Source organism: Pterocles gutturalis, unplaced genomic scaffold (genome assembly GCF_000699245.1).
Source record: "Pterocles gutturalis isolate BGI_N339 unplaced genomic scaffold, ASM69924v1 scaffold42825, whole genome shotgun sequence".
NCBI lineage: Eukaryota > Metazoa > Chordata > Aves > Pterocliformes > Pteroclidae > Pterocles > Pterocles gutturalis.
The window spans coordinates 17680-34222 of NW_010139961.1; the positions used below are offsets into that span (position 1 = coordinate 17680).

At 38.8% G+C, this 16543-nt stretch overlaps 1 protein-coding gene across 1 annotated transcript in view; it reads left to right on the plus strand.

Annotated features, from left to right (window-relative positions):
- The window catches only part of LOC104469116 (probable phospholipid-transporting ATPase IIB), a gene marked incomplete at its 5' end in the record, with an annotated part of 41747 nt that overhangs the window by 10792 nt on the left and 14412 nt on the right, over nucleotides 1-16543 (plus strand). The window contains 5 exons of the mRNA XM_010083490.1: nucleotides 1105-1353; nucleotides 11106-11267; nucleotides 12705-12797; nucleotides 13954-14037; nucleotides 14590-14760. Of these exons, the coding sequence (XP_010081792.1) occupies nucleotides 1105-1353; nucleotides 11106-11267; nucleotides 12705-12797; nucleotides 13954-14037; nucleotides 14590-14760 (759 nt within the window). The remainder of the gene's footprint in view (nucleotides 1-1104; nucleotides 1354-11105; nucleotides 11268-12704; nucleotides 12798-13953; nucleotides 14038-14589; nucleotides 14761-16543) is intronic.

Here is a 16543-nt window from a genome sequence, read left to right on the forward strand (position 1 = left end):
AGATTGCAGTCAGGAGGAAAAAAGCATGGCTTCTGAAGAGGTTTTCTGAGTTACCAGAAGGGCCTTTGGCAGTACTGCTGATATATTTAATGTGCTGACTTCAAAAACAAACCAAAAAACCACCAAACTCAGTTATTTTCAACTACTAATAAACATATAGTACTTCCTCTTAAAAGATTATTTCAATCATGTTCTTGAGCATTTCTGAAGGATAACTTAAAATAATGCTAAATTAGTGGTTATGCAACAGTAACGTGATCTTCAAATATGTGTCAAACTATTATTTTGCATGATTATTTTAGTAGATTATTGCATTCTTGTAAGGATAAACAAATTTCAGCCTGCAGCAAAAGCGTACAAACCACATTAGTTCATCAACAATACAGAAGTTGTGTAGGTTATAGATCAACTCAGCAGTATTTGTATTTTAATGGCTCCTAATATTTATACTGAACAGTGATACTTGCCTTTGTTCTGTTGTTCCATACTTATGTGGTGGTCTTTAAAATACGGAGATTTAGGTGAAGATGTAAAGGAAAAGGGTTTTTTTCAGTTTAATGGCATTGGAGTTTCCAGCCTCTGAATGTACAGCGGTGACAGAGGCTAAACAACAGCAAAACCCCAGCTCCTGCTGGTTTAGTTTGGTGTTTCTAAGCTCATCCAATTGGTTGCTGGCTTAAAAACCTTTTAAAAAATATTTCATAGAATGTAAATGACATGAAAGGACTATTGTGAGAGATCACTGAAAAAGGGAAAATCTGAAGCGAGGAAGCAGGGTTTTCTGCAGAATCCGTCAGCCTGTTCCCCCCTTTTACTGCATACTTTTTCATTTCACATTTCTCTGTTGTCTGCAGGCACTGGGTCTGAAATCTGACTACAAATGCAAGGTGATGAACCCACAGTTATGTATCAGTTGTACAGAAAAGTAGATGAGGATTTTTATGAATCACAAACTGAATGAGTTAAGAGCAGACTATATAAAATAAATGGTTACTGTCTTTATGATTGATCGACCTTTGTAAAGGAAACAATCGGATATATATACATTAGTATTCATGTTTTGTTTCCGTTATCAAACTTTGCTCATTCTGTTGGGTCTTCAAGGTGCATGCTCAGAATAGTGGAAATAGTACAAGTTCAACGCCATCTAGGAAACCTCAGTCTTCTGCACCCAAAGTCCGCAAGAGTGTCAGCAGTCGGATACACGAAGCAGTGAAGGCCATTGCGCTGTGCCACAACGTGACCCCAGTATACGAGTCCCGGGCTGGTGTGTCTGGAGAAACAGAATATGCAGAGGTGGATCAGGACTTCAGCGATGAAAATCGGACTTACCAGGCTTCCAGCCCTGATGAGGTTAGTATGTGAGGCTGAAAAAATTAATATCTTGTAAAGAACAGGACAAACTAAGTTAAAAGAGCAGAACTGGAAAAGAAGAGTGTTTTGGGCTGGGGTTTCTTTAAAATTAGCAGTAACCTGGTTTTATTTCCTCTACAGCTGTCAGAAAGATCTGCTGTTTCTTTGTTATGTAGAAGTGTTTTCAGTTATTTGACTAAATTGTCTGCAAAGTCCGTGCTTTGGGATCAATACTGTGTTGAGTATTGCAATTAAAGTTACTGGGTGTATTCTCAAAACATTAATCCTTAATATCATAATCATAGCATGCCCGTAAAAAAGGGAGTATGAAACTGCTTTGAGTGATGGACAACCAGGTACATCAGCTAGAGACACTACCAGTTAGTGGAACGAATGGATTTTTAACAGGAAAACAAACCCCAAACCTCAAATACTCCTGTAGAAAAGCTTTTGAGCTTCAAACCATAAGCAGCTTCGTAATCTTCAACATTCAGTCAAAATTTAAACAAATTTAAAAAAAAAAAATTAAAACAAATGTAAAACCTTATTTCAATAAAAGCATGTGTTTGACTTCCATTGAAATCCAAAGTTTAAACCAATCCCACTGCTTTCAGTGGATTTGAGTTATTGTTCCAAATAATCCTGTTTGGGGTCCTACATTGATTGCCTAAAATTCAACCTAAAAGGATATTAGAAGACAGAAGCAAAGCTGGAGTTTCAAGATACTGCAAAGTAAGCATAAAAAAATAATTCTAGCCCATTCACTTCATAAAAATACGTATGGACTTGATACAGTAAAATACAGGGATAGTGTTTTGAGGTTGGCTTGCATCTGGAAGCGAGCAAGTGGAGGGGGGGTCTTTGTGTGAAAGAAATTCTAGCAGTGTCTGCATCTTGGCTGGACTGTGCGTGGTGTAGCCGCGGTAGCTTAGTCATAGGCAAAACAAGGTGGTTGTAAGGTGTGAAGGAGGGAGTGTGTGTCTGAAAGCCTGGGTGTTTTTCTAGCTCTACAGGTTGATCTCGCACAAGGTAATACTTCTTCCAGAAACCTCATCCTGCCGCAGCATAGCCTATTGTTCTTGAGATACGTTTGTTTTACATGTCACCGTATGTAATACTAACAAAACTTCAGCAATTCAAACCGCAAGCTGTAATTAATTGCTAAAAGTACCGAATCTAAAACAAGTATTTTCAGGAATGCAAGAAATAACATTAAGTCTCTCTCCGTGTAGTACCAAAGTAGCGGGCATTACATGTGTTTCAGATGCTATAAACACAGTTCATAGTGTCAAAGGTTGTAGAATATAAAGAAGTGGCTGGTTCTCAGTGATTAAAAAGTGGCAGTCAGAACATTTTTAAAAATAAACTCTAGGCAGGACTTGAGAGACTGGCTAAAATCAATAATCCATAATACTGTATGTGGTGCTACATAGTGTGGCTTGATGAATTGAGAAGGCTGGAAGTGCATTTGTTTAGGCCAGAGACACACTGTAAATGTGGTTTTTTTAGTGTAGTTGTAGAATGTTTGACTCATGTGCAAATTTTCGTATGCGCATATATTCGTATTTGCTAAATAAATCAGAGTAATGAGCCTGTGAGGTGTTACTAAATACAGCAAAAGACTGCATGAGCAAGTATCTACCTATTAAGATACGGTGACAGCTACGGGTTAAGTAAATATTCTGCTTTAACAGCTGAAGATAGGACTAAATCAGGTGAAGAGATGTGCAACTGAGAGAGACTATGTGAGTTTTTTCTCCCACTTGCTCTTGTCTCCCTGTGGGCTTTTGTATATTCGTTCAGTTGTTTGGAACCTGAAAATGTGCCCATAAAGAGCAGTTCCCTTCCTGTATTTGCTAAAGGAAACAGCTGTGAGTCTTGAGAATTATGCAAGTGCTGCCCAGGGAATACGGTAGGGAATTTGACCTGGGAAAGAGGAAAGTTGATAAAGTGCTAATATGACAGATCTGGGACTCAAGGTGACAAGGGAAGTGGAAGAAGAAATCAGCAACAAAGAAACTAGTAGTGCTTCAAGGAAGAGAAAGCACAGGTATCCTTTTAATAATTTTTTTTTAACATCTTGACTCATAGATTCAAACTGTATGACAGTGAAATGAAAAACCTGCATTTCAGAACAGACAGCATTAAATTTCCTTTTCATTTCTCAAAGGTAATGCTTGAATCACTAGTAACATTGAACAAATATGATTTAATATAATTAGAAATTGATGCTAAATGGAGTCTTATAAAAAGATGAAGCTACAAAATGCATTTAAACAGCATAAAAATTGCAGCATGGCAGCAAAAAGCCTAAGAGTTGAAAGACTAGCAGGTCTTTATCATAATTTTTTTAAGAGTTCTATTGATGCAATGTTTGCAAATCACTGGAGCCTAAGGAAAATAATGTAAATGGTTCATTATTTAGCTTATTGAACTTTCCTGCAGTTAGGTTGACGGATGATGCCAATGTTTCCCAATCACCAAAGTACCATTTTAAAAGCATTTTTTATTGAATAAAGTGCTTTGAATATTGCACCCTGGAGCTTTATTTAGGGAAATGGTTCAATTGATGTTTTCTGCTTAACCTCAGCACTGACCTATCACAACATATTTGGTTAATAAGCAACATTATAATTTAATAGACTTAAGCAGTTTTATGCGTTGTACTTTCTCAACATTACAACTCTGGTTTTAGATTATTTTTTTTTTAATGGATCTGGCTTGATTGCAGTCTTTAGAAAGAAGATGTTATTTGCACAGTTGTCTGTTGCATTATATAATAATACATGGTATCACTCTAGCCTATAAAGAGCAGAGAACGTGTAAGTATAAACTATTCTTCCGTGTAGGAAAGTATAAGAAGCAGGTCGGTAATGCGCTGACACACTGTACACTTAATGAATTGACTTGAGGATTTCATTTGAAATTCTTCACATCTGTGTGTATGTGTGTATCCATATACAGATAAAATACAACCATGAAAAAGTATGCACATTTAGAAGTAGATACATTCGTCATAAAAGATGTATTTATCTATTGTTAGAGTAACCTGAGATAAGTAACTGATTTTGTATTCATAATGTGAGCCCTACTTATGCCAGACTCTTTGTTTCTTATGATAAGTGATCAATATTTCATTTTCTCTGAAAGAGTGGAAAGTTTCATTTGTCTGTCACTTGTCCTCTACAGCTGCAGCATAGCAAACAATAAACAGTCACTGAGAACTCACAGGAAAAAATGAAAATAGCTCCTGCTTGGCCATCGTAGGTGTGGGTCCCGCTCATCTGTAGAAAGCCAGCTACCTTAATGTAATGAACAATCAGAAAGGGATATAAGCTAAGTAGGTAAAGCAATGGAGTTCAAAGGGCACAGACCCAAGCAATTCAGGGGCATGCTGTGAACAGGAGCCTTTGAAGACCTTTGCTCCCCTTGGTCAGAAGAGATTGATCTGTCACGATTTTTAATGACTGCTTACTCTCATAAACCAGCTATTTATTGGTTATGCTTTGTCCTGCACTGTTATATTCTCAAGCGTTTGTAATTCCAGGATTTTGCATATTTAAATACTACCTTGAAGTGTGGTCAGTTACTTAATTCCAAGGTTTCTGTCCAGAGACAACAGAGTTGCTAAAATTAATTACAAGGATACAAAGCCAGTCATTTAAAAACAGACAGGGAAATGATATGCCCTTAGTGAAGCAGCTTTTGTGTTTACAAAAGTGAAGCTGTAATGTATGAGACATGTTGTATTGTTTAATTCATTTTATTGTGTGTGGTTATTGAAGCAAGACTAATTGTGTTGTTTTGTCAATGTATTGTGAAAAACTAATCACTCAGTAGCATAAAACCATCACTTTCGTGACCTTCGAGACCCACAAAGAATAACTACTCCATAGCTTGTCTTGAATATTGATTGGCAGTTTTTTCACATGATCAAGCTGTATTTTTAAGTTAATAATTTTATTTTAATTATGAAGTTTCTCAATGAAGTGATGGACTGCGAATGTTAGTTATCATAAATATAAACAAACCAGTGCTGATTGGAAACATGTGAGTTGTTAAACAATCGGAACAGGAACTGTTGGGAATGGTCAGGCAGTGAGGGGGGGAAAAAAAGTCACTGCTTCTTCCCTGTGTCCAAACCAATAGCCTTAACTTCAAAATACCAGACATATAACCTGTAGTATACCTTACACAGCAACCTGATTTTGAAAGTAGACCCTATGGTCTGAGGTGAAGATGCTCTTAAATACTCTGAAGTCAGTGAAGGTTGGTTAAATGAGAATTCTTCCAAGCAGCAAAACTAGCTTACAGTCCTTCTTTTTCACCCTACAAATTGCTCTCTCATATATGCCAAAAACCTTCGAAGCCTTTACGTACGAGTCGTTTTTCAGTTTAAGTGGTCAGGTTCATAGCATGGCTCCATAAAAGCTGTCAGCACAGCTGTGGGGGAGCTCCCAAACTGCTGGGCTGGGTGGGAGAAGAGCTGCCAATGCCAGCCGCGAGGCAGTGGAGACGTTAGTTCAAAAGGAAGTATTGTGTGTTGAAAGTGACAATTAGTTGGTCATAAACTGTTTTGAGCAACACTTTGCATGCCTTGAGCAGTCAGATATCTCTGCTATGGAGCAGCCGTGGCAGGCCGGCCTGCAAGGATAGGGAAGGCAGGAGCTGAGCGTGAGAGCCAGGCTGCTGGAGGCAGTGGAGCCAGTGGTGAGGTGTACAGCCCCACAATATCCAAGCAGGGTCAAAAGAACACGTCCCGTCATGGAAACCACAGACAGTCAAGAACACAGGTTGGTATACAGCTCTGTGGTGATGAGGCACATCTGAAGTCAAGCCAAGAAGTCAGGATCAGGTCCCAAGAGAGTAGCCAGGATTAGCCACAGGCTGGTGACAGCAAGGAACGCTCATGGCAGTGAGGCAGGGCCAAAGCCAGGAGGCCGTGTCTGCCTGTCAGGGCCAGGTCCGCGGGGTACGTGGCCAGATGTGGGCAGGGTTGTGATGTAGCTCCCACAGGACCAAGCACAAGAGCCAAGTGAAGGAGGAAGGACAGCCTCCATGGAGGCTTCTTTGAGCTGTTTCTTCATCACGGCTCTCAACAATGAACTGGCCTTGAAGTGGTTAAACTCCTAGGAAGGAGGGTGTGCTTGGGGCCTTGGCAGTTTCAGGCTGAATAAGGTTTTGAATATTTTTTTCATAGAAATACATTACTACTCTTGTCTTGGTTGATGAAAGGTTATGTTTGAGTCAAATATCCAATCTCTGTTTCAGTTTACTCGAGCTAAGAGTAGAGTGGGTTGTTGGTTTGTTTTTGTGTGTGTTTTTTTTTCACCTCTGCTTTCTCTCTCAAGATATTTTATTGTAAAATCAAAATTAGTGGATTAGGTTCCTAAGACCAGCTAAGTTCCAAACAGCCCAGAATTCAAAGCGAGAAATTAGCAGTAGGATGTTTTGTATGTTCCAGCCCTGGCTGATACACTATCTAAAGCAAGCAAGAACAGCCTTAGGGCGTTTTTTTTGTTCTTCTGCCAAGCAGTAACAGCCTTTTACAATTGATCCAGTAACTGAAGGTCTTCAGGATTCAGCAGGGTGCTTCAAATACCTCACCTTGTGATTTATAACCCTGTGTGCCCAGCGGCAAGGCAAGTTTCATTTTTTCAAGTGACTATCATGTTTTCTTTCACTGGGACTTCTTCATGCCATCATACTCCCAAGATGACGAGTAACTAGAGGTAGTTACATTTTCCACAGAGCAAGGGGACTCAGTGGGACTCAATTCCCCAAACTTAAAATTAGTAAGACAGCAGGGTGACAACTGATATTTCTTGTTGGTCCAGAGGAAGCTAAGGAATATGTTAATCTGAGAGGGAATCAGAGTGCCCTTCCTTGTGTGAGTTAGTCACCCTCCCAGGGAAAGGTCAGGAGGATTCCGAGGTGGGCTTTGAGTTGGGCTGTGTAAGGAACAGTCCTGTACATACTGATGGAGTGGCCTAAAGCCATCTAACACCAGTCCAGAGAGAAGCAAACGCCTTTATTTGATAGCACAGGGAGGTACTTGACTCTTTAATCCTCAGAGGTGAAAGTAAAATGAAGATATGGCTGTTCCTCGAAATGGTTTCTATGGACATTCTGTTTCATCATACATGTCAACCTTAATTTTGAGTGTTGACTCGTGCGGTTAGATACTTTTAGCATTTTCTGCCACATAATTATTTTAATTGGAGTTATCAATTGGAAGTCATAGGCTAACAGATCTTATTGTAGAAGAGATTTTTTTCCTTAAAACATTGGCATCATAGTTTAAAAAAATAATTTAGAATGTAATTGTTTTACGATAAAATTAAATACACTAAAGTTTTTGTGGCCTATCAGTTTACATGTTTTCTGAAGTCTTTTAAAATTGTTGATTAGTATTTTAGGTTAAAATCAGTCAAATGTTCTAATTAAATATGGAGTTCTGAAACCACAACAGGAATAATGGGGTTTTGGGGGTTTTTGCTGTGCTTGACATGGTGTTTATGAAGTCCGTAACTATTCATTTTCCTGACTCTAACAGGCTTAGGTTTTGTGACTGACAAAGTAGGTTGCTTCATCATTGTCACTTAACAGCCTTGTGTGCTTTATGGAACTTTCTAGAAACTACCTAAGATATTTATAAGCTGCTTGTTTTGATTTAGTTCCATAAATGAACATTTCTAAACAAATGGGATGATTATGTCCTCAACACATGGCATTAGTGTGCAGGGCTGCCGTGGTCTGTACCAACAGTGCTTCTGAGGCTTCCCCTCTTCATGCCCCTCTTGAGACGCGCACGTTCCTCAGGCAGCAGAGCTAGACGCCCTGTCCTGCTCGGAGAAGCTCGTTCCACCTCCTGAGCTGATACTGCGGTTGGTTACGTTCTGGGTCGCACAGTTGCTGCTTGAGTGGAGAGAGTTCCCTTAAGAAGTCTCTGAATTTGACTTTGGAAATCTGCTGTGGTAATGGAAGAGTTTGGTATCTGGGGCTGTGAACTGTGGAGGTTCTGAGGGTCGGGGCTTCTTGTGGAGAGGCACTGCTGACAGGGACAACCAGGGCTCAGCACTGGGCATGCAGTAGGTGAAACAGCTGAAAGATCTTGGTTAAGAAGCACTAAACAAGAGGTGTTTCTCAGTAGCTTTTGTCAAATTTGTTTCTTTTCCATTTCATAAGGCAAGTATTTGCCACTTTCATTCCTGATTTGGAAGGTGCTCAAGTTAGAAACCACAGAAACTCTTCAACTCCACCTGCTTTACCTGTCTTGGGAACACTACGCAGTTAGTGGGCTCAGGTGGACACTTGCATCTCAGTAGCGGGAGGACCCTGGATCTACCAATTTCTGTCGTCTAGGCAGCCGGCTTCCACAGAGGGTGATAAGCCAAACAAGGTCCACAAAATATTCAAATAAGTCCCTAACCTGGGTTCAGCAAACTTGACACATTTCATCTGTGCATGTTAGGAAATTAATGGTTATCAGCAAATAAATATTATCATTAGAATGGATTGGTTTTTTAAAAGCAGAATGGGAGCACTGCCAGCGAAGACGTTCGGGCTTGGGTGACCTTTGATTGCTTGATCTGACTCCATCCAATATGTCGAGCTCTCTAGAAGCCACTGCTGCTGCGTGTACCTGGCATCCTAGAGGTTCTTGATGTACGCACATGAGACTGCAAAACCATTTTAATGGAAGATTTCAGAAACTTACTGAAGAGAATATACTTGTAGAGGGGAAACCACGAGAAGAGAGACTCACCTAAGATCCCGTTTCTGAACTCTGTATAGCCAGCCATTCAGAATATTTATTTGTTAAGATTTAGATTTTCATGCCGTTTGTGATTTTTTTTTTTTTTTAATTCTAAAAGTTTCACGTATTCCAAGGGTGAGATCTGTCTGTGTTCTGGATGGCTGTTAAGGTCTAGATGCTCTGATTTCTTCTGAATGACTAGAATCAAGCTTAATGTCTTGTCTCAAGTTTGTTCGGTTGCCTTTTAGGCATCTACTTGACTCTTGGGCCTTATTGACTACTTCTGCTGTGGTACTTGCACTGATCAATTTAAAAGAAAAAAGAAATATGTGCAGTTGTGTTTAGGCCAGTGTGTGTGTAAGAATCCAAAACAACTGTGCTGCAAAACACTAATTCAAATGGTAGGTGAAGCCAAGCATAAAGAAAATAATAAACAGATGTGAGTCACCAAATATAGAGCACTTAAATCCTAGCTGCAGAGGGACACAAATGAGATGATAGGGTATTAGTAGAAAGATGCAATTTACAGGTCAGAATGTAATAGTAACCTTTCACTGTGAAAATTGAAAATTAACCTTGGGAGTATTGGATCATTTACAGCTTATGTGGTACTTTTATTGAAGAAGAAAAATCTCTAAAAACACTTCCTGTGATTTTCAGGGTTCTACAGTGGTGCTTTTCAAAGTGTGTTCTTTTCTGTAGCTGCATCTCGCTCCATTTTCCTTCGATGGTGCCTACACAGATGGCACTGCTGGGGTTTCTGAGAGGTTCGCACAATATTTTTTTCCAATTTTAAATTTTACTTGCTGTTGGTGAAATTCTTAGCATTAGTCATCATGTCTGTTGAACTAATCTAGGGATTTTACTGCTTTCATGTCTTACCAGACTGCTTGATATTTATTTTTTTATCTTACCTGAGCCTAACAGCAGAGCCAGGTTACATAAAAATCATATGAACTTCATTATGATTACCTTTCTAGTCATTTAAAAATCTGGTTTCCAATAGTGATTAGAGTTTGGAAAAATAAAAGTAGAATTGAGGAGGAGAATTTTTTTTATTAGAAACTTCCCATTCAGCTATGGAATATGGCTCCTATATAAACTAATAGTAAAACAGCTTTCCTCAAGTATTAATTTTTTGAAGGAATAAACCACACGGTGGTGGTGATAGAAAAATATCTAGTGTGTTATTTAAAGCATAACATAGAAGAAAGTAGAAGCTAGGTGTCATGTGCTTTAAAGCAGCGAAGTTAAAGAAGCAGATCTCTAATGGATGCATTTATGATGCTGTGTAGTGGTAGCTAATAGTGATCGTTGCGTCATGCAGCATTTCTGGGTTTGTAAAAGGGACTTTCACAAGCGTGTGTCTGGGATGCAGTGGTGTAAGCTTGGTTTCTATCTCATTTGAGATGGTAAGAACTCAGTTATGTTCTTGTTGAAACAAAGTAATAAAATTATGCAAGTGAACAAAGTAAGCTAAAAATAAAATACTTTGCTTATCTATTTACTACATATTGCAGTGTCTCAACTTATAGGTGATTGTAGATCTAATAAAATGTTTTATATGGAAATACTCCCAAAATCTTTTACTTACATAGCGGTGGTGTTGGTCCAGAAATTGTATTCTGGTTTTGCATAATTTCTACTGGATATCTTTTAAGCATTGTGGAATATATATCTGGTTTTTTAATTAGAACTGTTTTTTTCTGAACAATGTATTTTAAATACCTCATTTGCAGGAGTAAGTTAAAATAAGTTTTAATACTCTTCATAAGAATTTTTGTAAGCTTTCTGAAGGAAAATACTCATTTGATGTATTAAGATTTTGTACTCTGTCTGCTACTATTCACTCTCTTTTTTTGTTTTAGGTTCTCGGAAGAGTTTAGACTCTTATCCTAGCAACAGTTGTTTGGCTTTGGCCTAATTTATATAACAGTATAGTAGACATTTGACACTTAAACATGTTTCTCTTTTCCTTTTTTTCTTTCTGTAGGTAGCTCTGGTGCAGTGGACAGAGAGTGTTGGTCTCACTCTGGTTAACAGGGATCTGACCTCCATGCAGCTGAAGACCCCTGGGGGACACATTCTGACGTACTATATTCTGCAGATCTTTCCCTTCACCTCTGAGAGCAAGCGCATGGGGATCATCGTTAGGGTAATTTTGGGAGTGTTATATTTCTCAAAAAAATATTTTTACTGAATGCTTATTTTTATAAAATTGAATAGCAACTTGATCCTTCAGGGAATGTATTTCACAAGATTTTCAAATGGAAAGTATGCCTTTGACGCAGGTACGCATGAAATACTAGGCAAGCAATTGTAGAAAAATCAGGCTCAGAGCTTTATAAAGGATAAACTCTGCTCTTACGTGGAAACGTGTTAATTTCACTACTTCACAGTTAGTCTCTGATGCTGCAAGTTGCCTTTAAGCCTTTGTTTTCAATTTTCCATTTGTTTCTTTCATACAAAATCTGTTGCTCCTTCAAGGGATAAATTAACGGCTGAGATTTCTTACAATAGTAGCTAACATCTTTCTGTACTGCTAGTGCTGTTGCTTTTCCAGAGCCAGCATTGATACCTGAACTGGTGTGCACATGCAGCACAACCCACAGGGACTAAGATTTACAAGGTACATGCTTAGTTGTCTCCTGGATGCCCAGTTGGGAGCATAGTAATGGTCATTTAAACCTCAGATGAAAGGAAGCCTTAACACCATACTAAAAGGAAGGTTTAAACCTCTATGAAAGTTAAGCCATACATATTTCTATCTTCTCCCTGCTTAAAAGCAGACACCGTAGCACAACTTTAGACAATGTTATTCGATGATTAGATGAGTGCCAAGTCCCAGTTAAATAGGTGTCAAACTCATCCCGGTTTTTTTTTGCCCATGATGTCATGACATCATCTTAAGCAAGGACACTTCAGGCAGAACATGTGCGTGCTCAGATCTGGAGAGACCTTGGCAAGTCTGTATTTCGTTAGGTGAGGTTGGCTTTAAGAGCCTGTTTAACAGTGACATGTTCAGAGATATTCTAAGAAACTTGCAGGTCAGACTAATCCACTCCTTCTGCAACAGACCGTACCTCAGAAACTCCTGATTTTGATTCTGTTTTCCTGTGTGTGAATTCTCTGAATGTACAACGAATGTTTCATCATTAAAACTTCTGTAATAAGCATTTACACTAAGTTATTTGTAAATTTTTTGTCATTTCATAGATACAGAGCAAAGTTTCTGTTGTGGCTTACATAGTATATGCCACCAAAGAAACAAAATAGTAGTTAGAGGGGGCATAATGGTGCTATTTGAAAATTTAGAGTGGCAGAGATGCTGAGGGTCTGCTACATTGACTTCAGTTAAAACTGATCCTCTTAGGTGAGAAAGCAGGGAATATGCATCTTGATGGAATCAGAGATGTGGGAAGTAGTAACATCAAGTAATAAAACTTACCCACCTCCTGGCAAGGTACTTCATCTTTTGTAAATGATAATCCATTGACTACTTCAAAAGCCAAGTAGGTTATTGGTAGGTAATTGTTTTGACTCTATAAACAGATATTCCCCCTTCCCCTCTATTTCTATTGTAAAATTTTAGGATGAATCTTCAGGAGACATTACGTTTTACATGAAGGGTGCAGATGTTGCGATGTCCACTATTGTACAGTACAATGATTGGTTAGAAGAAGAGGTAAGAAACAAATTTATAAAAATTCAGATTTTCTAAAAACTAAAAATTGAAAATCAAAATATCAGGTATTACTGGAATAGGTTTAAATGAGAACCTGAGCCAATGCAGTCATAGGTTTTGAAGTTCAGTTACATATATCCTGAATGGGTTTTAAGGGATTTGAGCTATTTCCAGTTCTCTAATAACCCACAGGAAAAGCAAAGCTGGTAGTCATAGCAGAACACGTTCCTACTTAAAACAAGGAAATTTGTTTTTCATTGACTGACCTTTCACATGAAACCTAATTACTTCTGAGCAGTATTCTGCTATAAACCTATTTATCCTGAAGTGCCCTTGTTTTATCAAATCCTAGAATGAGGTGTGATTATGAATGACGAAGTTTAATAAGGGTTGCAGCCAAACTGAAGTATCTTTTTGCCACATTTATTAAACTTAATATAAAACATCTCGTGACTGAATTTCAAAACTGATTAATCTTTTTCAATGTGTTGCTCTAGTAGGTACCAGCAATCATCTTATTTTGACCGTACATACAGACAATATGTTAATACAATGATTACACCATGTATGTTCATAATGGTATTGGCAATATGAATCAATATCTGCTGCAGGGCAGTTTGATTTATGCGGGGACATGAATAAATTAAACTCCCTCAAGACCTAGCAGAATGTCATAAAAATTACTTTTGGCGATAATGATGCACAATTAATTGTAAAATACTTGTTTAATTTATTTAGCTTTATGAGGTCAAATCAATAAGTGTTTTGCACTGGACAGCCTTGTTTTTCATTAAGATATGCTGTTCCATGGCTACTTTTAATGTGTAGCTATTTTTCTGATAAGAAGTATATTCAGTGGAAAAAGAAAATGTAGGCTCTGTTACATGCCTCAAAAATAGTTGTAATTTATTTTAAAACTTCAACCTGGAAGAGATTTTCTTTAGGCTAGGAGAGGAGATCTAATTGGCCTACCAATAGCATACCACTTCATTTGTGGACCTGAAGTATAATTGCTTTTTATTCCGTTTGTGGCATCTCCAAAATAGTCTAAACAAGTGCCAAACATTACGGCACAGATGTTCTGTTAGCATATAGTATAAGATGTGTACATACAGTTGAATATGTGCATAACTGTTCTGTGGTTTGGTCCATTTAGTGTGGTAATATGGCACGAGAAGGACTACGTACGCTGGTTGTTGCCAAAAAATCACTGACTGAAGAACAGTATCAAGATTTTGAGGTATGAAGGGACAGAGTGATCTTGTGTTTCACCATTTTTAGTTACTTCATGGCAAACATGCCTCTTTTTTTATTCTATTAAGGTGGCAAAAAAAGATGATTCCTATTTGAAATATCGATAGTTGAGGCATGGCACACAATGTGTTAGAGATTTTGTCATTCATTAGTAATTGTTCTGCAGTCATACACAGGATATGGTTTTGCTTTATTATGTCACTGGACAGTGTTTTCCCAGAAGCTAGCGTAATGTTAGTTCTGCAGCTTCAGCATGACCTAAAAAATCTGCTTGTTCTCAAAGATACGGGCAGTTCCTGCTTAGATGCCTAATTCTTAATTGTTCTTCAGAAGGCATTACCTTGAGGTGGTTTGGCAGGAAAAAAACATGTATAGTAGTGGGTGTAAAGTAAAATTAACTCTTTTAATCTTGTTCTTCATCAAAGATATTTAAAGAAAAACATTTAGCCTAAGGAATCCATGCTGTAACTGATTGGTAGACTGAATGTATGCTTTGAGTCATAGCAAACTCTAAGCGGTTTTGTGTTTGTGCAAACAGAGTCGATATAACCAAGCGAAATTAAGCATACATGATAGAAACCTGAAGGTTGCTGCTGTTGTAGAGAGTTTGGAGCGAGAAATGGAGTTGTTGTGTCTCACTGGAGTAGAAGATCAGCTGCAAGCAGATGTTAGACCAACGCTGGAGATGCTAAGAAATGCTGGAATAAAGGTACTAAACACTGCTGACACTACAGGTTATCATTTATTAACTTCTTTTTTAACAAGACATGAATTATATTTGTCTGTATTCAAGAAAGAAATATGCCAAGTCCTAAGCACATTCTGGGCATGAGCTAGCAGAAACAAACAAGACGTTGTGTGCAAAGTTCCCTTGTCCACCACAGCTTTCACTGGTCTTAAGCTTATGTCTGTAGGAAGACTACCAATGGATGAATACGTGTGACTCCCAGTCATGTATCCCCTGGTAACGTCTGCAGTAAACTGTCCTAGCTGGCACTAAGTGAGTTTGGCACGAGGTTCGTATGATAACGGTGTTTTCAGGCTTGGCCCTCAGGAGAATTCTCAGCAAAGATCAAAAGGTGAATTGTTTCAACTAGAGCTCGGAACTCCCCTTGGAGTTTGTTCAAGTCATGTTGCAGGGGCAGTGTCGGAAGCTTTGCACAAGAGTGTGTGCTGTGTTTTGTTCACGGGCAGGCTGTGCTCGACAGCTATCAGTTGCACATTTAGAAGTAATACATTTGAGAGAGGGTTTGAAGTAAAGATACGAGGAATACCTGAGGGGAGTGGGCAAGGTTATATACATTCTGCTTGAAGCAGAATATCAAACTGCTTTGCAGCAAGCGTGGGAAATCTCACTTTACATGAGAGGGGAGCAGGAGTGTGGCACTCTGCCTTGGGACTAGTGATGAGCCAGTTGAGAATTTGTGGGTTAGAATCAGTGGTCAGACCCATGTGGGCGACATGATGGTGAGTGTCTGCTACAGACTGCCTGATCAAGAAGCAGTAGAAGAGACCTTCTTCAGACAGTTGGAAGAAGCCTTACATTTGCACATGCTGGTCCTTGCGCTGGACTTTAACCACCCCAATATCTGCTGGAATGGCAACACAGGAGGGCAGAAGGAAACCAGGAGAATTTTGGAGTGTAATGACAGTAATTTCCTGACACAGGTGATTGAGGAGTCATCGAGCAGAAATGTTCTGCTAGTCCTCATGGTAGCAAACAGGGTGAAATCGTTCAGCGATGTGAAAGCTGGTTGTGGGGACGGCCTTGGCCACCCGCAGTAGTTAGGAGAGGATGAGGTTCAGGAGGATCTTATTAATGGCTGTAAATACCTGAAGGGAGGGTGCAAAGAGGACAGAGCCATTTAAAAGCACAAGAGGCGATGGATGCAAACTGATATAAAGTAAGTTCCCCTTGAATGTCAGAAGAAAATTTTTTACTGTGTGTTCAAGCACTGGAGCAGGTCTCCCAGAGAGTTTGTGGAGTCTCCATCCTTGGAGATGTTGAAAATTGTCTTGACGTGGTCCTGAGCAGCCTGCAGTAGTTGATCCTGCTTTGAGCAGGGGAATTGGACTAGATAATCTCCAGAGGCCCTTTCCCATGTCTGCTATTTTGTTATTCTGGTTTTAATTAGTTGCTGTTCCCCAAAGGCTTTCAGGTGAATTAACTGGTAATGCAGTCACGTGCCCAATTAGAAAAATATTTGTATGGATTAAAGCCTTATGTTACATCAAATTTCTTTTTAGTATGGTGTAACTAGTGCAAAGCACTTAGTACTTCATATATTGTATTTTCTCTTGATATTTTTTCTATATGTGGTCACTTCTGGTTGTTCGGTATATCCTGCTACAAATGGGTATGAAACAGCGTGACAGTCTTTAGGTTGGAGGGGTTTTTTTGTGTTTTGGGGGTTTTTTTAATGATTAGTTCTAGTATTTCAGAGCATTAAAAACTGTTCTGGCTTTAATTACAACCAACATTATAGCAGGCT